The sequence below is a fragment of the Syngnathus acus genome, chromosome 15, assembly GCF_901709675.1.
Source record: "Syngnathus acus chromosome 15, fSynAcu1.2, whole genome shotgun sequence".
NCBI lineage: Eukaryota > Metazoa > Chordata > Actinopteri > Syngnathiformes > Syngnathidae > Syngnathus > Syngnathus acus.
The window spans coordinates 3,002,808-3,025,176 of record NC_051100.1 but is presented as its reverse complement, the minus strand read 5'-3'; the positions used below and the strand labels follow the sequence as shown (position 1 = coordinate 3,025,176).

Genomic DNA, 22,369 nt, shown 5'->3' with positions numbered 1-22,369 from the left:
AGCAGGGGGCACTCTTGAGGCTACATGACCCTATAGGTGTGCCAAATAAACTTAAGTCTGGTCAACATTGTATTTAAAATACGGGTTTCAAACATATATACATAATCTCTACAATTTGTACCACCCTAAAATGGTGGCATTTCAAATCTAATGAGTGAGGAGGTAAAAGAAAGTTTAAAGTCATTTACAGTGAATTTATTGAGCTGTTTGCACATGCTGATATGACACATACGTTACAAACCTTGATTATGAAAGTGTGTCTCGATCCGTGCGCAAGACAAAAATGAGTAGGATGAGGAAACGGAGGGGGAGCTGCAGAGAGGGTAGCTGAGGGACTGATGGTGGGTGGCTGTCGTGGGAATTGACCAGAATCGGCAAATGAGGATAGCTGAATATTCATAAACAAGACGGACGAGAGGCATTTTCTGCGGTAGCTGTATCACGTGCTAGCCGCTAAATAGCTACCTGGTGATGAAAACGTTTTCCTGAGGGAATTAAATAGGTGTGGTTTATTTTGTTAAGCACTGTACGTATATCATAAGTCCCAAATCGAGTGTTTGACATCTGATGACAGAATACTACATTTTGTTTGGACCTTTTAAGGTCCCCCCCCGCAATGTCTTTGGCTGTAGCAGAACACGATGTCCTCAGAAGAACACGGCGTTCTTCTGCAGACGCGACCTCACCTTTTTAAAGAGCGCTTTTAATTTGCACAACTTGCATTGCTTGACTCTTGTCGCCCTGCTTTTTCTGCCAACCTCATCTCCATCTTGTCCCTCCAGTCCCAGCCAGGGTCCCCACACCCCGCCGTGCAGCTCGGGGTCCGCCATGGGGTCGTCGGGTGGGTTTCTCGGCACCACTGCGGTGCGGTTGTACTCCGCCAGCCGGTTCAGGAGATGCTTGACGATCTCCGGCCGAGCTCGGGCCATGTCGCACCTCTCGTAAGGGTCGGAGGAGACGTTGAACAGCCATACCGACTTGCCCACCTCGTTGCGCCGCTTCTCCAGGCCCTGCCAGCGCTCCGGACCGTCGTTGTTGGCTCGCGGTGGCGTCCAGTCGCCGTCGCCCACGTTTCCGGTCAGTAGCTTCCAATCCCCGGCGCGGATCGCCGCCCTCACCGCCGTGTCCCAGATCCCGAAGCCGTTGAGCACCAAAGCCTTGTCGTAGGGCTCCCCGGGTTTCCTGGAGACCGGGTCGATGTTGAAGAGGATTTCCGTGCGAGGTGAGGGGAGCCCCTCGCTGATGGCGCCCCAAACGTCGTGACCGTCCAATCCTCGGTGGGACTGCGGGGCACCAGCCAGTGACAACAACGTCGGGTACCAATCCGAGACGTGGATAAGCGCCTTGCTGACCACCCCCTTGACCTTCAGGAGGGGACTGTGGACAAATCCCACCGCCCGGATGCCGCCCTCCCAGTATGTCCCTTTGCCGCCCCGAAGCGGCCAGTTGCTTCCTCCGGACAGAGGCTGCCCACCGTTATCGGACGAGTAGATCACAACGGAGTTTTCATAAAGACCGCTCGCCTTCAGCTGGTCGACCACTTGACCCACGCCGTGGTCCAAGCAGCTGAGCATGGCCGCGTAGTGACGGCGGATGCGATTGCTCTGGGACGGGTACAAGTCCAGGAAGTGGTCAGGTGCCTGCAGGGGTGTGTGGGCGGCTTGCAAGGAAAGGTAGAGGAAGAGGGGCGTGCTAGAGTTGTGACTTCTCAGGATCTGCTTCACTCTGTTGGGAAGGATGGGCCATGTTAGGTCATGAAGATTTCCAAGAACTGCAACTCTCACCTGTCAATATAAAGCAGAGTGGAGTAATTTCCCGCCATGTCCCACGCCGGTGTATCTCCGTCATGCAGGTCAAATCCACAAGCTTCGGCATTGTCACAGCTCTGATAGGAGAAATGGTCTCCGCTACCGGTGAGCGTGCCCAGGAAGCTGCGGAAGCCTCGTGCCGTGGGCGAGCAGCCGGGCCTGCAGAAGCCCAGGTGCCATTTCCCCACCATGTGCGTGGCGTAACCCGCCTCCGACAGACGCTCGGGCAGGGTGGGGACGTCCGGGGGGAGGCAGAGGGGTTGACGTGGACGGATGATTGAATGCTGCAAGCCCGTGTGAATTTGGTAGCTGACAAGAAAAGAAAAACTGCCGTGAATTTAGGAAATAATTTCACAGAATGGTCAACAGTGCTTTGACGTACAACAATTTTGGAGAGACTTTGACGTCTACAAGTAAATCCCCAATCATAAATTTTTTTTTTACAGGGTTAAGACAATAGATAGATGCTAGCTGGACGATGGCATTTTGCAATTCCCATTAGCATTAAGCTAGCTGTTTACATGCATTCCTTAAATAATTATTTTTGTTCTGTTTAGCTTGACTAATTTTGAACCAAAAGTGGCAATAATCAATTTGAAATGACATGGAATTGTGTATTTAAAAAAAAAAAAAAAACTGTTACTGACCGTCCTGTCATGAGTTGACTCCGAGAGGGCGAGCAGATGGGTTGAACGTAATAATTTTCCAGTTTCACTCCCTCCGCCGCCAACCGATCCAAGACGGGCGTGCGGATGTCCGAGCCGTGGTAGCCGACGTCGCCGTAACCCTGATCATCCGCCATGATAAAAATCAGATGCGGCGCCGGGGGATCGGCCCGGTAGCCTGAGAACCAGATCGCCAGGAGAAACGCGTAGCAGATTCTTCTCTTCATCTCCAAAAGCAGAAAATCGGGGGAGGAAGCCTACTGCAGAAGTAGCCTGAGATGTTGTGCAGGGTGCAAAGTAAAATGCTGGGAAACGTTGAAGACTGCTGGATGTGTATGGGAAGACACACCTTTGCAGGAGCTTATTACATTCCACTGGGCGCCTCGCACCTTAACTGGAAATCGAGGTCAACTTTGGTGTGTACACGCATCCACGCACAATGGAGTACTATATGACCACAGAGTCTTATAAGAACCTGGACACTTGAAAATTCATCCCTCGGTGTTACAACGTCAGATAACATCAGTGTTGTTACAGTGAGTAAAACACATTGTGCGTTTTCCTTAAAAAAAAAAACTTTTTATCCAAAACAAATGTTTTCATTGTTTTCTGCTTCCACAAAACAATATGAAAAATGACATAAATTCATAATAAAATGTTTTTGTTAACATATATAGTTTAGAATTTTGGGGAAGTAAAAAAGAACACATTTTCATTTTCATATTTTGAACATGAGGACTGCTTGTTGCATTTGAATAAAAAACAACTACTATGAAATTGACTAATAATGCCTGAGTTGTTTATATTTTATTTTATATTTTCATATTCGATATTTCATCTAACGCTTTATGTGACCAGCAAGACGGCACCACCAGACTATTACCGCTGGGGGGCGCCAGTGCTCAACACGACGGTAAGAACGATGAGGAGGATGAGGAGGAGGATGCTGCTGGGATGCTGATGATGCTGAAGTAGACTATCCTGCGGGGAAGGACACGCAAAGAAGAAGAAAAACGAGAAGGCAGACAAAGAGAGGAGGGTCGGTACAGGCGCCGTGCCGTGCTCCTGCGCCGATGTGAAAAAAGACCGAGAAGGAACGAAAGAAGGAAGGAGGAAGAAGAAGAGCCAGTTTGACCGCTAACGAAGCTATTCCGAGGAGGTGGGCCACGTCCCGAGAGGTGGGAACCAGCCTCACGTGGCGTCCATGTTGCTGTGACGATACAAACAAGCACGCAAAGCTCATGAGCAGCCGCTCGGATGTCTACATAGGTAAGCGTGGCTCGATGACGTGGGTGTGTGTGTGTGTGTGTCATTTGCGTCTCTTCATCATGTGAATGACATTGCGGTGCATCATGAAATGAAAGAATACAAAAACACAAAGCAGTTTAAGCGTGTTTGGTGAGCAACATTTGAAAGTGAGAAAAAGTTTACACACCCCTGTTCTTATGTCAGGTTTTGTAACATAAAAAATGGAGACCAAGACAAAGCAATTCAAAACTGTTTCTATCATTATACTTATAAATTGTTATAAAAATAAAGAAAGTAATGTAGTTGTAAAACGGTCCACACCCTCCTAGCTGGGATAAAGCTATGTTCGGAATTAACCAATCACATTAAAATGCCTGTTAAATGAGTCAGCTCACAGCTGCCACCCTGTGAAATTCTACAGATTCATACCTCATTAAGTGATTAAGCTGTTTTTAACAAAGGCCGTCTACCATTTGAAGTTGTTTGTGGTTTGTATATTTTGCATTGAAATTCTGTCTTTGCATTTTTGTATTTCTAAGGGGAAAAAAATGGAAAATTACAAGAGTAAAAAAATATGCAATGGTGAAATGAAGTGAAACTAAACACAGACACGCACCTACACACGCACACACACACACAACAAACACCGGCATATCGTAGGCGTGTTGTAGTGATTTTTGGCTCAGCCAGTTGCTCTCCTCTTCCTCCCACACACTTTGAAACTCTCTCGTTGGAGCCGCAAAGTGCGTTGACGTTCGCGGACCTGACAGAAAGGCTGCCGGACGCTTTTGTGCGAATACCACCGGGTTCGCATTGTCGGTATGTGAGCGTGGGTTTCCCATCCCCCCCCAGCACCAAGCGAAATCTCTTCTTCAAAGTGGCTTTGGCGTTGTTCTAATGTAAATGTCAGCGTTACACACCAATCTCAAAGCGTTCGCTCGCTCTTTTATCAATGAAAATGATCCTACTGCTATTTGAAAAGGGGACAGGCCGCATTAAAAGTGATCTCAAAGGCTCTGACCGCTGACCTCCTCACCGAGCGCCCATCAGCGGGACCCTTGCCGTCACAGCGAAACGCACACACCGTCTATCCGCTCCCCGTTTGGAGATAAGTCGGCCTGTCGCTGTGAATGGATGAGGGCGACGTGTGGTCCTAATGGACTGTCAGGCTGATCTGGGAGGAGATGGATGAGGAAGCGCACACGCATAGAGAATACCTGGCACATGATGGAGTGATGCTAAACCTTCAGGACAGGGCCGATTCCCTTTTGTGCCCTTTCCTGTCTGCTGCTTCCCCCTTTAGCATCTTTTAGCATCAGCAGCTAACTGGAGGAAAAATACGAGCGCAAATTGAAATGTCATTTGTCTAATTTAGCTAACACTTGATCAAATCTGTATTTCCCACTTTAAAGTCAGAATTCTGAGAATAAAGTCAGAATTCTGACTTTACAGTCAGAAAATGGGAATTCTCACGTCAAAGTCAGAATTCTGACAGCACGTCGAATCGTGCTGTCAAATCAGTCCTAATGTTTTTTATTTATATGTCATCGCTAACACAAACTGGGCGATCATTAGAATATGCGCGATAATTAGAATCGGTAATCATTTCATTATCTTCAATGGAAACCGAACCGCAGCGTTCTAAAGTGAAGCCGCCTGCCAGCGGGATTGCCACAGGCAGTCGGCAAGTCAATTCAATTTGTTTCTTTTTTGTTTTTTTTGATCACGAAACAAATGAGTGCCGCGTTTAACCTCGTCGTATTCTGACTGGTATAACTACGAAGACAAATTGTGCACGTACCAATACTAAAATTGCAAATTTTCTTCACTTTTAAAAACTACAGATATTGCTAACAATTTTTATTACCATGCATCTTTTTAAAATATTTGAACAGTATTTAGTGTCGTGTATGATTTCAAAGCTAGTTATTCATCAGTTTGTTGTGTAGCCTATTCTGTATATAATGACATTATATAAGATATCTTGTATATAATTGACAGCCATAACGGAGGCTAACTGAGTACAAAAATGAGATTGACACGGCTGATTTAAAGCCTGCGGCCATGTTCCAACAGACGGCAATACAAAACATACATTCACATCCAAAATGGACTCACACACTCATATAAACACAAATTAAATCAAATCAGATTTCCGCCAATTTCTTTAAATCCAGCGGCTGATCAGCAATAAGTAAAAAGCGTTTCTGTAGCACTTTGAGATTCTTTGCAATGTAAAGTGCAATATAAATATAATTTATTATTAGTAGTAGGAGTAGTAGTAGTAAAAACTGTGTTAATTTGAAACGATCATGATCAATGTGACAATCCCCACAGGCGTATATTCTTTATCTTCTGCAAAAAAAATAAAAAATATTACTAAGGACTTGTGACCGTCTCTATGTATTGTGTATCTGTATATCAGTATTATACTGCTCCCCTGGTGGCCAAGGCGGAAACACAATGATTTAATAGGGAGAGCTAATTTAACGTAGCCGTGCAGCTCAAGGCACTAGACTCTATTTTCTCATGAATTGCATAGTGAGCTACTCTGCAATTCGCCTATTTAGTCATAAATTGTGCCGCAGCAGCATGCAAAGACAAGAGGATGAACAATTGCAGGGCACACACACACACACACATACAGTAGTGTGCCTGAGGCTTTATAAACAGCAGGCTGGGATGCCGCACGCCTCCTTCACATCCTGCCATCATGTTCGTCCATCTCCATGCTCTGTGTTGATTGTTTTTTTTTTCTCCATGTTTTATTTTGCCTTCTCTATTTCTCTCTCTGTTTCTCTCCTCCATTTGACTCCCTCCCTCCATCCTCAGCGGCGTTCGTGGCGATCGGAGCACTAGCAGCATCCGCGTGTGTCGGCGAGCAGTTGAAGTCGGCTTCCTGCCCATTGAGATGTGCTGGGAGGAAGCACTGTGAGTTCATGCTGATGAAATTGATCTGCTCAGGTAAGCGAAGCTCTTGTGATTTCACGCTGTCAAATTGAAATTGTAGGCTCATGACATTTGTTTACATGGTGAAATGCAGTTATTTACAGTGATGTTAAATATTCATAATGGGGAAATAACGGATTTGGAATTGTATCGTTTTTTTTCCTTTTTCACAAAGGTTTTGAATGTCTTTTAAAACATTTATATTCATTAGTTTATAGTTCTATCATTTACTTTGATTTCCCAGTTCTGTTAAGAAGGAGATTCCACCCGTGTCAGACCGATACTTTAAGATGTTTTTTTTCCCTGAATACTCGGAATTATCCACTATCAGTCATAAGAAAAAAAAAAAGTTGCACACTTTGTTTGGCGGCAATTTCTTCAAGACGCAATGAATCAACAACTCAATTGACAGAAATCCGAGCAATCAATGAACTCGTAATCGGTTCTTTCAACGTGATTTTCTTACGATGTTTTTCACCTTGCGTTGTGACTCAACAGCACCTCTGCTGGTTGCCAATTTCACAACGTCAATCAATTTCATCAAATCGTTTCAAAGCAAGCGTGTATAACGGGCAAATGACGTCCTTCCATTCCCATCACATTAGAAGCACTCAGTTGCTAGTCCAAACCGTAGCACCAATGACACCAATGATGCTACATTAGCATTTTGCATTCAAGTAGTATGCACGCTCCGCAATGTCGTGTGAGGTCTTCACTTCAACCGAGCACGGGAAAAGTGGCTTGCTCGGTGGCTATCTTACCTCTTTATTTATAACCGGATCAGAGGTTGAGCTTTTAAACCCAAGAGAACAACAGACAGTATTTATAGATGCTTCAATAAAAGATGAATCCGTGCTTACGCAACGCATCCTGACCACGGCGGAGGCGTCCGGGAGACGCGGTGGGGGGACAGATGGACGGACAAGTCCCGCGCTCCCTTCCTGCCCTTTAAATCGCCTTCTCTCCTCTCTCTCATCACCTCATCCTTCCTTCCTTTCTCCTCTGATGTATTATTCACATCCTTAGCTGATCCCACCCCCCCCCCCCTTTTCCCATCCATCCTGGCACCTGGGGCGTGCTTCCCAAAAGGGAGCCAAGCCAAGAGATGGATAAAAAGCTCAGGGATGTCTTGCTGGGTGGAGATAAGACACTTCCAATGGCCAAGGTTGACATTTTGCATGCTGCTGCTTTGTGGTTGGAGAGTAATGTGTTTGCATTACTTGACAGGAATTAATAATGTCAAAGCAGTGCCAGTGCCCACCAAAAATTACTTTAAATGAGTTATACAGGGGAAGGGCTAGGTGAGAGTTGGTGCTTAGGTGAGTCTAAGAACCAGGTTCTCACGTGAAATCTATTTTATTTTATTTTGTGAACCCAAAATTTCCTTCAGAAAAATAGTGGTTATTTTCCCTGTAGGAAGCAAATGTTGAAAAAAAAAATTCCTGGGGAAAAAAAATATAAAAATATCTGGCCTGACACATCAGGCATATTTGATGGGGGGGCATCGCCATAGCGACGCCATTGCAATTTTCATTGTACCTTTTGCCACATAATGGCAAAGGACTCACATCCTAAATCCATACTTTTTCTGTGCTAACCATTTCAATTCCCCTGATGACTGTCGACTTGCATACACTGCAGTAATATGAAAGCGAATACCGTGTGTGTGTGTGTAGGGGGGGGGGGGGCGTGCTATCAGTGGATGATCAAGACTCAAGCCAATCTACATACGGCGGGTGTGGGGGTGCACCGCTGTGATGCGGGCAGATCTGAAATGGAATCTGCGTGTGTTCCTCGTGGCTGCACACATCATTTATCCATCAGCGGCGTGCCGCCACGCCTCGTCTCGCCTCTCGCCAGCTATCAATCACCGCGTCGCCGCGTTTTATGGAAATGGACGCGGGGAAAAAAGTGCTTTTAACAGCGCTTTTTTTCCCCCGATGTGGCCATCCAAGCGTCTGTCTGCATCCATAAGGGTGGCTGGCTTGCATCTATCTAAATGGATATGAGCCTTGTGCATATGTATGCGGGGAGGTTTCAGATGGGCAAGGTTGTTCCGGCTCACTCGCTAACACCCCCGACGACAATTAAAGAGCACCGCAGGTGGTCAAGATGAGCGCTGACTGTTTGACATGGTGCAGGCAAGCTAAAAGGACAGAAAAAATGGACTTCTTCAGACTGATTCCGATTCCAATATTTGGTAAGATAAAATCGTGACAACCGATTAATCGGCTAATTGATTTTTTAAAAAAATCTCATGTTCCTGTCTGCTCTCCCTGACAATGTCTTGTCCCCAGCTAGCTAAAAGGGTATCATGGGAGAACAGAAACACTCCCAAGGGTGAGGGGCAACAAATGGAGGGAGGTGACTTGGAACAGCTGAATGAGAAAAGGAGGGAGGGAGGAAGGAGAAATAAAGGGTAAATGTCATCGTAAAACAGACAGATCAGCTGTTGACAGCACTGCAGCGCGACTACTTTTGCTAATGTGTGTTTGTGTGTCCAACACAGACAGATGTTGCGGTGCTGCGTTAACACGATTAAATGTGGCCTCTTCCTCCCCTTTCCGCCTCTATTTGATCATCTCCTCCGCTGCTTTCTGGACACTCGTTATCGCCCACATCATGTTTCGAAGAAAAATCGGAACAGGGATGAGCAAAGCTGCGACTAACAAAGATTTAGTGTGTATAAAAAAAAACCACAATAGCTACAGAGTAAAGGGAAATCTAATTTAAAGGGAGATAAGAGCTTTTGTTTCTGTTGTCGTTTGAACATCTGCCAATTGTGTGTTGTCATTCAAGTGAGGGATTTGTGTAACGAATGACTTTTGTAAAGTAACGATGGTACCGTTGTTGTTACTAACATTATCTCCTTGGTCACAGGAAAATATTTAAACTAGTACTACTGGTAATGTCCTCATTCAATTAATAAAGATATGTAAATAGCCCGAGCAGCTGTTTTCCGAGAGGTGAGAACGAAAAAGCAGGCGAGTGTTGAAGAAGGTGAGATATCCTTCGCCACACAGGCAGAGCGATAATAATAAAAAAATAAAAAAATATCACGCCATGCATCCCGAATCCCACCGGGCGGCCTCAGCCAAGTGCGAGCAGCGTGTGTTGGCGCAACTTGCTTCGAGCAGATAACATGCTATTTTCACCACTGATCAAATTCTTAATCGACCAATCGTGGATGGATTTAAAGCACTGCAGCCAATCTGGCTTCAATCCTTGTGACCGTTCGACCTCATCGGGCCGATCCCGATGAGCACATCCATTTATGGATTGATCAAAGTGGGATTTTCACAATATTCTGTCGATATGGAAAGATCAGTGAAAATGCTCTGGCAATATGGGCAACAAAGAGCCAGCAGTACATTACTTTAAGGCGCACGTTCAACTCGGGCTGAAACATTTTGAAAGTCATCGAAATGCGACCCCTCTTCTCATAATTACGATAGCGATTAAATATATAAGGCATTCAAATTGATTTCATTTAGGCAAGACCATGTTGCATTCTGCTGTTTGATTGGGGTTTGTTTTATGTGTAATTCCACTGGCGGCCACTAGGTGGCAAGAAACTTCTGCACTATACTGCATCAATTAAAAAAAAGAAGAGTGACTACAGCAATTATTTGAAGCTCAGTGTAGTTTTCGGTCAAGATGAACTCAATGTCATATCCTCTACAATCCTGTTTTTTACACCGACCGAAAGCCACGGCTGTAGTTTGGAAAAGAAAAACACAATTTGTTTACTGTAAGCACAGAGAATTTGGTACATACACGTGCAATATTTTTGTCTTATCCGTTCCCATTTCTCAAAACATTGTTTCCTAACATATTCATATCCCGATTCATCCACTCCAGATATAAAACTTCAATCTAATTTCCAAACGCGTGATCTAACTTTGTCTCCAGTGTCTCGTCTCAGCGTGGATAATTGTGTTTTCCGTTCTTGTGTTGCTGTCAGCCATTCCTCACACGAGAGAATTGGTCTCTCGCCACTAAGTGTTCCCGAGACGTTGTTCTCCGAGACGCCAGACGAGCGCTCCGAGGCATCCTTGTGTCCTCTCTGCTAACATGATTTGCTCTTTGGTTGATGTTTTATCACATCCTCATTGTCATCACGAGCTTTGAGTTATACAAATATAAATATTGTACTAGTATTGTAGTACATAGAATAACCGCTACAGTAGCATTCGACATCATTAATATGAGCACACGTTGAACTAAACGCTACAAATATTAGCATTTCGCACAAACACACTCCCCTAGGAGAGAATGACGCAACTGCAAGGAAGATGTCATGAAGATGAAGACCGACAAGCCCGAGAAGGAAAAAAAAAAAAAAAACAGCAATGAGACGTTAAACGGCTGAGAAGGATACGCCGCGTGTGGTGTGTGTGGTGTGTGTGTGTAGTGTGTGCGTGGTGTGTAAAGTGTAGCTCTAATTATCTGTCACACGCTAAAGTGGAGTGAGTCCCCGGAGGAATGATGAGGCTAGGAAAGATGGCAAAGGAGGAGGGATAAGAAGGAGTCTGTAGTGTGTGTGATAGTGTGTGCGGGAGAATAAAGCTGTTACGTAACATGACATCCCGCCACACTGCGCTCTCACTCTTTCTCCTCGCAACACGCCGCTTGGCACGCAACTCTGGATTCAACGCAGCTTGCATTCATGGTTTCCATACCATCTGCATAAAAGTCAGCGATGGGAACAACTCCACTAACAATGGCCGCATATCATGCCAACATACATGTCCTTTCAGTTAGCATATGAAAAAAAATGCAAACGACAGCTACGTCACCACCAATGACGGCATTGGAATCCATAAAACAAGGTTCTCCCTCCACTCCGCCAGTGAGCTCGAACCAGAGCCATGGGGAGTACCCGGACTGCAGGAGTGAGCGCGAGTCTGGGGGCGAAGCGTCTCTCCTGGTGTCTCCGCTGGTGGTGGCGGGTATCGTCATAGGCCTGGTGCTCTTCCTCTCCTGCGTCACCATCATCGTGGGCAGCCTGCGCAAGGACAGCCGGCTACGAAACCCTCACCTGAGAGCCAGCTACGGTTCGTACAAGGCTCACATCCCTGACCCGAACCCTGAACCTGGTTTGAAACCCGACTTTGCCTCGAAACCTTCTAGGTCCGGACGGTTACTCCTTCGGAGGCTCTGTCGGAGAACTGAGGTCTACCTGCTTAGAAGACTTTCCACCCGGTTTGGACTTTGACTCTTACAGTCTGTCACAAGTCAACCACTTATACCCCGACTCTCCACCACGGTGAGCGTCTGTCATTTATTTATTCGTCTGTAATTATTTAGATTGTTTACCTTTTCATCAATGCAGCAAGTTACAGTGCCACACTAACTGACTGACCTCTTTTTGTGCTCATTCATTTATGAGGATGTGTTGGTTCTACTTTTGCTGCCCTTTGGATACGTGTGTGTCTAAAAAGGCCAAGTCAGGCTGTGTTTGAACTAAAATGTCAGCTGGTTTAATTGGCAATTTTAATAAATAATTCAAATAGACCCTTCCTCTGTCCTCCTGCCATGTAAGTGTAAAGAAAAAAAATGAAAAGATATGAAGTGACCAACGTGACTGGATCAGCCAACTAAGTAATGGCAGACGTCCTCCCTCTATTTCCATGATTTTATTTTGCAATATCGGGCTGCCACAAATAAATCCTTTTCTCATTCTTGTCGTTCCGCAGTTAAGTGCTATCAGATGACAAACGCTTCTCACATGACAAACATCTCTTTGATTTTTTTTCTTTTAACAAGTGAATGAAAGAGGACAACTTGTGACGGGAACTTGTGATGTCGTCCTTATCAAGTGCATCGTCAGTTCCCGTGATTATTGTCACCATTTTTTGTTTCTCGGGCTGGAGTGGCACAAGAAGCGAGGGTCTATTTTGTTTCTGGGTTTGTGGTTGCAACCGCCTCGAACGTCTGCCTTGAGCTACAATTAAATTAAAAATATTTTTTTTTGGTCAGGAGCACCACTTCCTAACATCCACAAGGTCCAAATGTTTTCTTCTAAAGCTCCTTGGAGTGTTAAGCCACCACGGAAAACAAACACCCCTTGCCAGTTTACACCGTTATGGGATCTAATACTCTTCTTCTTCCTCTCCGCAGTTACGATGAATGCGTGGGCCCGGGTTGCACTCACCTCTACATACCCACAGACGACCCCCCGCCATACTCGCTGTGGGACCCCCGTCAGAATGAGTCTGAGGGGGCAGAGGAGGGTCCAAGTACCGCCGGCACCGCCTCGCCACCCTCGGCGTATCCACGCATCGCATCCATCTCCTTCCCGTCAGAAGCAGCGCCACCGTACGAAGTGGTGCCCCCGTACGAGGCGGTGGTGGCCGAACACGGGCAGCCCCTCCCCCTCGTGCCATGTGACCTTTCCAAATATCAAACAGAGAGGGACACGGACGCCAACCGGCGGCAGTCAGGGATCAGCCAGATCTCGTAAGATGACTTGTTTGGACCTTTCACTGGCGCCTGTCCTCTGCCACCTCACAAACTGTGGCAGATTTTTAATTTCCAAACTTTGCGTGGAATGAAACTCAACAGAAGGAAAAGTTTTTCTTCAGGGAGTTCACGGACTAAACAAAGTCTCCCGGTTCTGGTGAAACGGATGTCATTTAAAGACTCACCTCCATGTTGAGGTAACACAATGGACGCCAGAAACAAACTGGCATTTTCAAGTTGAAGCTACTATACACAAGCACACCGTAGCACGTACTACTAAGTCACTACTACCAAAACGTTCAAGACCAAACAAACTAGTGTTTTGCAAACTTTGTTAGGCAAAGAAAAATGACAATTTAGGCCATTTAAGTTAAAAGATCGTCCGACAAAAAGTCATCCATGTCCTATCACAGTCACCTACGTATTTGGCTGTTTTTGTACTCTGGTCAAAGCAATATGTGCCATCTTGTGACATCATGGTGTCAAGACAGCTGAAGAGATTCATTTAGAATAAAAAGGTAGTGTTTTGCCACCATTCTTGAGGCAGACATTTGATATGTTGTGCTCTATTTAACATTCAGCAACTTTTAGGCTGGGACGCAACCTTTGGTCATGGTCACACGTGATGACAAAAGACAACAACAGTCATAGTTATATACGTGAGATTAAATGTGACTTCAGGGTAAACCAACAATGCAAACAGGGAGGTAACAGTTTCTGATTTGTTCTGACGACCTCAGAGTGTTCTGGAAAGAAAAGGCATTGAGACTTAAAAGTATACAAACAATGTAACCAGGGAGGTAATGGTTTGTAATTATGTTCTAATCATGTAGCTATGAGTGGTATGTGAAGAAAAGGTTTCAATCAAAGGAGAGACAACTCTGGGAGCACCAAGGAAGAGTCCAAAATAAATGTTGAGGTCAAATATTCTTTCAAGCACACACGGCATGATTATCTGCTAAGATTATCTTTGGAGCTAGTAAAAATGATTGTCGGGAGGAGAGCTTCAGAGCGAACGTTGGGCGGAAAATATGACCATGGGAAACAGGTAATAAAGTAAGGTGCACTTAGCGAGAAGGTGCGACAGTGGGACTCCGCCTACCAAATTAACTGGCGAGTTAATAAGCCAAGGCTCATTAGTCAAAGAGCAAACCCATCAAACGATTCTTGATTGACAGAGCAGCCGGTCGTGTTGATCCAAACACACACTGTGCGATTAAAAACAAATCAGTTCAAATTAGCGCTACATTGAGAGGAACAGATCATGAGGGCCCACGTTATCTTGCTGCTGCTGGCGCTTTCCGCAGTATCCATGTACGCCAGGCCCGCGCGTGCTCAAGGTATGTTCCTCTTTTCGTATCGGGACACGTTGGAAAGAGAATTTGATCGCCACAATCGTGAGAAGTGAATATTGACTTTTTCTTCCTACAGCAAGGAGGAGCATCATCAGAGATATTTCAAGATTGGAAACTGTGATCAAAGGTAAGTCAGCAAATTCACACATGTGCCATGGCTTGCGAACGTGCAGATGTTTTGGAAGCACCCGTCTTTTTCTGGGCTTCATATTTGTTCCATGGATTATGTATAAGTGAGTGGGTATTGAGCTTATACCTGATTTATCAAGGGTTGAAAACTGAAATTTCAACAAAAGGTAGGAAATACCTCTTACATGCAAAAGCTTGCAATGAGTATTGCGGAATATTGATCCACTGCGGAGGGAGTGTCAAAACTTAAGGCTTGACCAATTTGCTGTTGTAGAAGCCTCTGATTTTCGGCGGGTGATCATTTCTATTGTAGGAGAATGTTTGCATTCTTTCCTCTTAACACAATATCTCACAAAGTTGCAATTTAGAAAAGAAATACATGATAATGGTTTTTTGAGCTTTTTTCTCCATATGAAAATCAATATAGAATTGAGTCGTAAAACGGAACTGAAACTGGAATTTGAATTTATTTATTTATTTATTATGTATTCATTGCTCTTATTTATTCATTGTATGTGCCTTCTTGTTTTTACTTTTTGTATTGTTTACTTGAATGTCTTGTTTGTCCGTGGATCAGGAAACGCAATTTCGATCTCTTTGTGTGACTTTCACAGAAATCCGGAAAATCGAAAACGGCAATCGAGATTCAGAAGGAGAAAATCCGGGAGATGAAGAAAATTCATGTGAGGAAGAAAATTCATCAGATGAAGACAAATCAGGGGACGATGACAATTCAGAAGAAAATAAATCTTCAGGAGAAGAATGGTCAGGGGGCAAAAAAAATCAAAAGACAAAAAACTCAAGGGAAGACAAAAACTCAAGGGAAGACAAAAATTCAGAAGATGACAAAAACTCAAGGGAAGACAATAAATGTGGAGACGACGAAAACTCATGGGAAGACGAAAACTCATGGGAAGACAATAAATGTGGAGACGACGAAAACTCATGGGAAGACGAAAACTCATGGGAAGACAATAAATGTGGAGACGACGAAAACTCATGGGAAGACAAAAACTCATGGGAAGACAATAAATGTGGAGATGACGAAAACTCAGGAGAAGACAAAAACTCAAGAGAAGACAAAAACTCAAGGGAAGACAAAAATTCAGAAGATGACAAAAATTCAAGGGAAGACAATAAATGTGAAGACGACAAATCAGGGGACGACGAAAATTCAGGAGACGACGAAAACTCATGGGAAGACAAAAACTCAAGGGAAGACAATAAATGTGGAGACGACGAAAACTCATGGGAAGACAATAAATGTGGAGACGACGAAAACTCAGGAGAAGACAAAAACTCAAGAGAAGACAAAAACTCAAGGGAAGACAAAAATTCAGAAGATGACAAAAATTCAAGGGAAGACAATAAATGTGAAGACGACAAATCAGGGGACGACGAAAATTCAGGGGACGACGAAAATTCAGGAGACGACGATGAATCAGGGGACGACGAAAACTCAGGAGAAGACAAAAACTCAAGGGAAGACAAAGACTCAAGGGAAGACAAAGACTCAAGGGAAGACAAAAACTCAAGGGAAGACAAAAATTCAGAAGATGACAAAAATTCAAGGGAAGACAATAAATGTGAAGACGACGAAAACTCAGGAGAAGACAAAAACTCAAGAGAAGACAAAAACTCAAGGGAAGACAATAAATGTGGAGACGACGAAAACTCAGGAGAAGACAAAAACTCAAGAGAAGACAAAAACTCAAGGGAAGACAAAAATTCAGAAGATGACAAAAATTCAAGGGAAGACAATAAATGTGGAGACGACAAATCAGGGGACGACGAAAATTCAGGAGACGACGAAAATTCAGGAGACGACAAAAATTCAGGAGACGACGATGAATCAGGGGACGACGAATATTCAGGGGACGACGAATATTCAGGGGACGACGAAAACTCAGGAGATGACAAAAACTCAAGCGAAGACAAAAACTCAAGCGAAGACAAAAACTCAAGGGAAGACAAAAACTCAAGGGAAGACAAAAATTCAGAAGATGACAAAAATTCAAGGGAAGACAATAAATGTGAAGACGACGAAAACTCTGTTTAGCATAAAGAACTTCTTTCACTTTTATTTAACCCTGTAACTTTTATCCATAGATTGTTGTTGATCAGGACTGTTTTTCCTTGCTAAGTGTGATAGAAAAGACATGTGTTGAAGTAGTCGCATATAAATGATCTCATATTTACTCAATGTTTGTTTAAGTAACTCCATACAAGTTATCTCACATTTCTTAAAATCTGTTGAAGTGTTTGCACAAAAGTTAAAGAGAGACAGAGACAGAGAGAGAGAGAGAGAGAGAGAGAGAGAGAGAGAGAGAGAGAGAGAGAGAGACAGAGAGAGAGAGAAAGAGACTTGAAATAGGCTAGCCAGATAAAATTCCACCCAACATCAGATGGTACACAAAAGAAATGTACCGAACCGTGTTGAGTAGTAATTTGCATATGACATACTATTAATGTAGCAGCCTATAATGTTCAATTTAAAAAGTTGGATATTTGGTCCAGTGGTTGGTTTCCTTGCAAACTACGGGTTAGGTTATGGGGTTTATTTATTTATTTTTTAATTCCATGTAACCTGTGTGTCCATGTAGGACAAGTAATTTGGATATGACATACTATTATTGTAGCAGCTTATAATGTTCAAATGAAAAAGTTGAAAAGTTGGTCCGGTGGTTTCCTTGCAAAATACAGTTAACATTTTTGTAACTGTTTTTTTTTTTTTAATTCCATGTAAGCTGTGTGTCAAGTGTGGGGTCGTTTTTTGTTTTGGTAACGAGCAGTTAAATAGATCAATCATTTCACCTCACTTGCACACACCATTTCTTTTGTGTATATTTGCACGATTTGATCAGCGCACAATTCAGACGCAAACAATCTGTATTTTGCGAAGCGAACACTGATCATTTACTGTTGTCTGCCATGCCTCAACATAGAGATACTGTATTTCACATTTATTTCTTCTAGCATTGTTTTCCATCAACGCAGTTAAGTGGTATACAGGTTGTCTCGCCCCATTCCATTCAACAGAAACTCCTCACAATAAATGGTAACCAAAAAAATGTTGCGGCAGCCCTGCACCAAGAAATCACCTACATATTTTACTTGTGTGACTCATGTGACACCCCGAACTGGCCGCAAGCCAGTCGCAAGGAACGCGTTGACGAACAACCATTTACAATCATACCTAAGACAGGCGTGCAAACCAGTTTGTCTTTGAAGTCCCTGGAAATTTATTAAATGATCTTAACAAGTCCGCCGAGTATATGTAACTCAGATTTGAAACCAACCTGACTGTTGAGGCAGTGTTGATACGTACAAAAATATCCAAAGGGTAAACGCTCAGTGTCTTTTCGGGCACGGTTTCTTCACTGAATCGTACTGAGTCATGTCTTGCACTAAATGTCAAATGTAATTGACGTAATCATCTTAATTGGACTAAACCATCTTAGACACTTGCCACACTGGCAAATGACTGACAGGTTTTTATGAACGATCAATTAAATAAAGTGGCTTTTGACGAATATTTTTCTTTAAGGGCCGGAACAACTACAAAGACAGTGAAAAAAGTTAATTGGAACACTAAAAAGTATAAAGGAGCATAACAATAAAATCGGTCGAAAGCCAACGTATAAAAATGTGTCGAGAAGAATTTTTAGAAATGGACAAGAGAGGGGGACGGACCAGAAACAGAAAACACTCGATCTGAGGCTCCGTTGGGGGAAAGGAAGGGAGAGTCTGACCCAGGAGCCGACGATCCGCTCCCACCAGGCATCCTATCAAAACGCAGTCTACATGATCAAGACTTTGCGAGACTCCAAAAGCCTCTAAGGCTGATTTTATGTAAAAATCCGAGGAAGATTCCATGGAAGTGTTTCAAATCTCACAATAAACTTGACCTGACCTGACCTGACCTGACCTGAACCTGGCTTGAGCATTTTTAATGACTAAAAATTATGTCCACACCTCCACCACAGTAAAGATAAATTAAGCAAGTCAGCCAATCCCATTTTCAAGGCGTATCCTTCATTAGATAAGGAATTTTTGTTACCTTTTGATCCGCTCGAACACACTCCGTAATCATGAGGGTTTTCGTTGTCCTCCTGCTACTGGCGCTGTTGGCCGTGCCTGCTTTTGTCATGGCTGCTGAAGGTACGCTCTATTCGGGACATTGGACATAAATCTGACAAAATTTCTTATGTGGGACAGAGTCTACTGTATGTACAGTTGCCAGGTCATGTGATTAACAGTCATTAAAAGAAAGTGGCTCTAATCAAATGTTGTCTTGAAAAATCATTTGAGAAATGTTTAGGGTTACGAAAAGTCGACAGTCGAAAAGAGGGAGCGCATCGTATGAAAAATGCAACCGTCTGATGGCGTCAATGAGTTGTTTTCATAATGTCCATCCACGCGAACAGTCGGTAGGTGCTTCGTCCTGAGTTGTTCAACACATTTACATTTCCAAACCATGAACTAAAAGCAAGAATTTTCAACTTTTGTCTCTCATTCACCTTTTTAATCCAAAATCCAAATGTCTTCAGCATACATAAAAAAAACAATGGAATTAAATTTCAACATTTTCAACAAATTCACTTGTAGAGAAGTATTTTTTAAAGCCCAATAATTCTATTTGAGTCATAAAAGTGAACATGGATTTGTAACTGTTACTATGCCGCCATCTTGTGGCCTCAACCTATCACTACAACATGGCCGTCAATCAACAACCATTTGTAAACGACAATTAGGACATAAATGGCGTTAAAACGGACTCACTATGTAAACATTGACGCGTTGAGAAGATATGATGTTCTTATATATCTTGTTAAAGACGTAAAAAATAAAACCATGTCCTACCGGAGAAAGTTGCCAATCGCCGGGTGTCACCTGATCCGGAGCCGTCGAGAGTTGCGTGTCGGTGGGTAATAGACACCGAGCCTCCCTGGGGTCGGTGTGTCGTCCAACTGGACCGCCTGCCTCGTCTCTCTCCTCTTAAAACTTCAAGTCGCGGAGCGGAGCCCCTAGAAACTTGTGAGTCGACGACATGCGCTCCCTCGTCGGGCTAGCGGCCACCGTGGCGGCGGCCAGCGTCTACCTCTACGTGCTCTCCACTCATCTCCCGCCGGCGGATGAGCACTTCCCGCCGACCTCGCCTGGGGAGCCTGAACCCGAACCCCACTACTACAAGTAGGTCAAGGTCACACTTTTATTTTTATTTTATTTTTTTAAACAATAATAAAATAGTAGTGGTTCTGCAAACTCAATACAAAAATTTCATGGACAAATATTAATATAAACAATTTAAAAAAATGTATTTTTTTTTGGAACAAGAATTTGGTTTTCATTTTTTAAGGCTTTGCCTCACAAAATGTCATTTTGACATGTATTCATTGTGCTTATGAGAGCAGCAACAAGGAGGAGAGGCCAGATACATCCTGGAATGGTTGCCGGTCAATGGTAGGGCACATGTAGACAAACAACCATTGACACCTGGCCATGTTGAGATTCGAACCCTGAAGCTCAAAACTGTGAAGCAGACTTGTTAATTGATCTTGATTTAAATCTAAACTGTGTGAGAGACACAAATAGGCATGACTCGAGGGCAGAAAAACACACACTCACTAAAAGCCCCCTTGTATGTAACTTAAGCCCGTGGGCCTTGTCCAGCACCTGCTGGGCCTCTCACCAGCGCAGCTTCCTATTGGTCAGCAGGCCCAACATGAGGCCACACCATTGGTCATCTTCTGCGCACCTGACATTTGAACACAGTTTGGGGAGTGCAATGTGTCACAGTGGGCACTTTTATTGCGTAATGGCTCTCACGTAAACACTCTTCTCGTCTCCTCGTTTGCGAGCTTCAAAAATCCGTGTCAACTACTTGAACATCCTTGATCATTTTTAGTTGCTTCCTTTGCTGTAAAGAGACCAAAATAGCTTTGTTACCCAGAATACGACACACGCACACAGCTTGTGTTGCTTAGGGGCGGCCAAGCAACAGTAAATCATCACACTAAAGCTACTTGGATGAGACAGACATGTGCAATTTAAGTGCATTTAAAAAAAATCCAACTTTGACATTTCCCTTAAAGGCCATCAGTATGGACTATCTTTAGACTGTCTGTCATAGTATTTTGGTTTCAGCTGCGATGAATAACAGTACACCGATAAAAATGCTGAGTAAAAAAAATGCTGGGTTAAAAAAACAAAACACATTTGGGTTAAAAATTAAACTGTCAATTTGACCCATTTTCTGCTTCTCTCAACCTCCAGGCTGAAGTTCCCGTCTGATCTGGACGAGCTTCGGGAGCTTGCCGAGATGCTCAGGTTCTACAAGCGGGAGCACCACGGTTACGTTCTGCTGCTCTTCTGCAGCGCATACCTCTACAAGCAGTCCTTCGCCATTCCCGGTTCCTCCTTCCTGGTGAGATGCTTTCACGGCCTGTGATAGTGATTTCTGTCGAAATGGGACAAGCAAATACACTAGAAATAGACACTCCGTCTCATTTCTTGTTTCCCGGGTCAGAACATGCTGGCCGGCGCCATATTCGGACCCTGGGAGGGGCTGGCGCTGGCGTGCTTGCTCACCACCACGGGCTCAACATTCTGCTACCTGCTGTCCTCCACCTTTGGGAAGCAGCATGTGGTTCGCATCTTCCCGGACAAGGTGGCGCTGCTGCAGAGGAAGGTATGGTGATTTCTCCTTGTTGCTAGGCGGAATTCGTGGAGAATTTTAGTAGGCCATGAATATTCAAGCCTGAAGCTAGTTTGACTTCGAAATGTTACAAAACACATTTCCATCTCTTCCTGCTCTGTGTCAGGTAGAGGAAAACCGAAGCAGCTTGTTCTTTTTCCTCCTATTCCTGCGCTTCTTCCCCATGACCCCTAACTGGTTCCTTAACATCACCTGTCCTGTCCTCAACATCCCCATGCCCATCTTCTTCTTCTCCGTTTTCATCGGTGAGCGCTCTCCCCGCTTTTTCGACACTGCACAAACACCGCATGTTAAAAAAAGCGCTCCTCCGGTTTTGCATTTCCAGGTTTGATTCCCTACAACTTCATCTGCGTGCGCACGGGCGCCATCCTCTCAGAGATCCACTCTCTGGATGACATCTTCTCGTGGGCCACGCTGGCCCAACTGCTGGCCATCGCACTGGTGGCGCTGGTGCCCGGTGCACTTATAAAACGTTACGGTCAAGCTCACCTCAAGGTGGAAGATATGGACGGAACGCAGGATAGTGATCGGAAGAGGCGATGACGATGGTAGGATGAGGACTTTGAATACTTGAGGGCTCCACTGGTGGACATTGCACCACAAGCCTCGACATCACTGTGAGAAAAAAAAAAACATTGTTAATGTGGCAGTCCAAAATGTCCTAAAATGTTCTATACCCAAGTCTTACCATGTTTTAGTGTTGTTTGTGGAATAATAATTAAACCGATTCCCACGCCCACTTTTAGCCATCCAGGTAGGCTGATATTCAGTGTAGCAGCGCCTCCTGCTGGTGACTAAAATTACGCCTCAGTTCTTAACTTTATCAAGAGGAATGTCAGGTTCAAGCAAATATGTTTTTCAACTAAAGCTGTTTACATGCTGAACAAGCATTTTTTTATTTTCTTAATGTTTTTATGTTATTTTGCATATTGTACATTGTTCCTTTAAGGACTTTGTGAAGATGTCTTAATCGTTATTTTTATTGACAATACCAGTTATTACATATCGTGTGTGTCTCTGAGGATGAGATTG

At 44.0% G+C, this 22,369-nt stretch overlaps 4 protein-coding genes across 5 annotated transcripts; 3 read left to right on the top strand and 1 right to left on the bottom strand.

The window, feature by feature from the left end:
* si:dkey-174i8.1 (arylsulfatase I) lies at nt 1-3,413 on the bottom strand. The gene is made up of 4 exons (XM_037272463.1): nt 3,113-3,413; nt 2,456-2,970; nt 1,785-2,117; nt 1-1,725 (listed from the first exon to the last, which is right to left on the bottom strand). Exons 2-4 carry the CDS (start codon nt 2,698-2,700, stop codon nt 648-650), a joined length of 1,656 nt encoding a protein of 551 aa, XP_037128358.1. The 5' UTR covers nt 2,701-2,970; nt 3,113-3,413; the 3' UTR covers nt 1-647.
* Nucleotides 3,414-3,456: 43 nt separating this feature from the next.
* bean1 (brain expressed, associated with NEDD4, 1) lies at nt 3,457-13,683 on the top strand. 2 transcript variants are annotated; one of them, XM_037272467.1, is made up of 5 exons: nt 3,457-3,742; nt 6,554-6,685; nt 11,524-11,727; nt 11,804-11,939; nt 12,794-13,683. In XM_037272467.1, exons 1-5 carry the CDS (start codon nt 3,715-3,717, stop codon nt 13,134-13,136), a joined length of 843 nt encoding a protein of 280 aa, XP_037128362.1. In that variant the 5' UTR covers nt 3,457-3,714; the 3' UTR covers nt 13,137-13,683. The 2 variants fall into 2 exon arrangements, with proteins under 2 accessions (XP_037128362.1, XP_037128361.1); XM_037272466.1 differs by lacking the exon at nt 3,457-3,742 and having other exon boundaries at nt 6,251-6,685.
* Nucleotides 13,684-14,109: 426 nt separating this feature from the next.
* Nucleotides 14,110-16,678, top strand: LOC119134614 (spore wall protein 2-like). Its single transcript, XM_037271441.1, has 5 exons — nt 14,110-14,475; nt 14,567-14,617; nt 15,234-15,384; nt 15,973-16,045; nt 16,388-16,678. Exons 1-5 carry the CDS (start codon nt 14,400-14,402, stop codon nt 16,676-16,678), a joined length of 642 nt encoding a protein of 213 aa, XP_037127336.1. The 5' UTR covers nt 14,110-14,399.
* A 2,879-nt stretch (nt 16,679-19,557) lies between these two features.
* On the top strand, nt 19,558-21,987 carry tmem41ab (transmembrane protein 41ab). The gene is made up of 5 exons (XM_037272468.1): nt 19,558-19,812; nt 20,896-21,046; nt 21,149-21,310; nt 21,444-21,582; nt 21,663-21,987. Exons 1-5 carry the CDS (start codon nt 19,670-19,672, stop codon nt 21,878-21,880), a joined length of 813 nt encoding a protein of 270 aa, XP_037128363.1. The 5' UTR covers nt 19,558-19,669; the 3' UTR covers nt 21,881-21,987.
* Nucleotides 21,988-22,369: the final 382 nt, after the last annotated feature.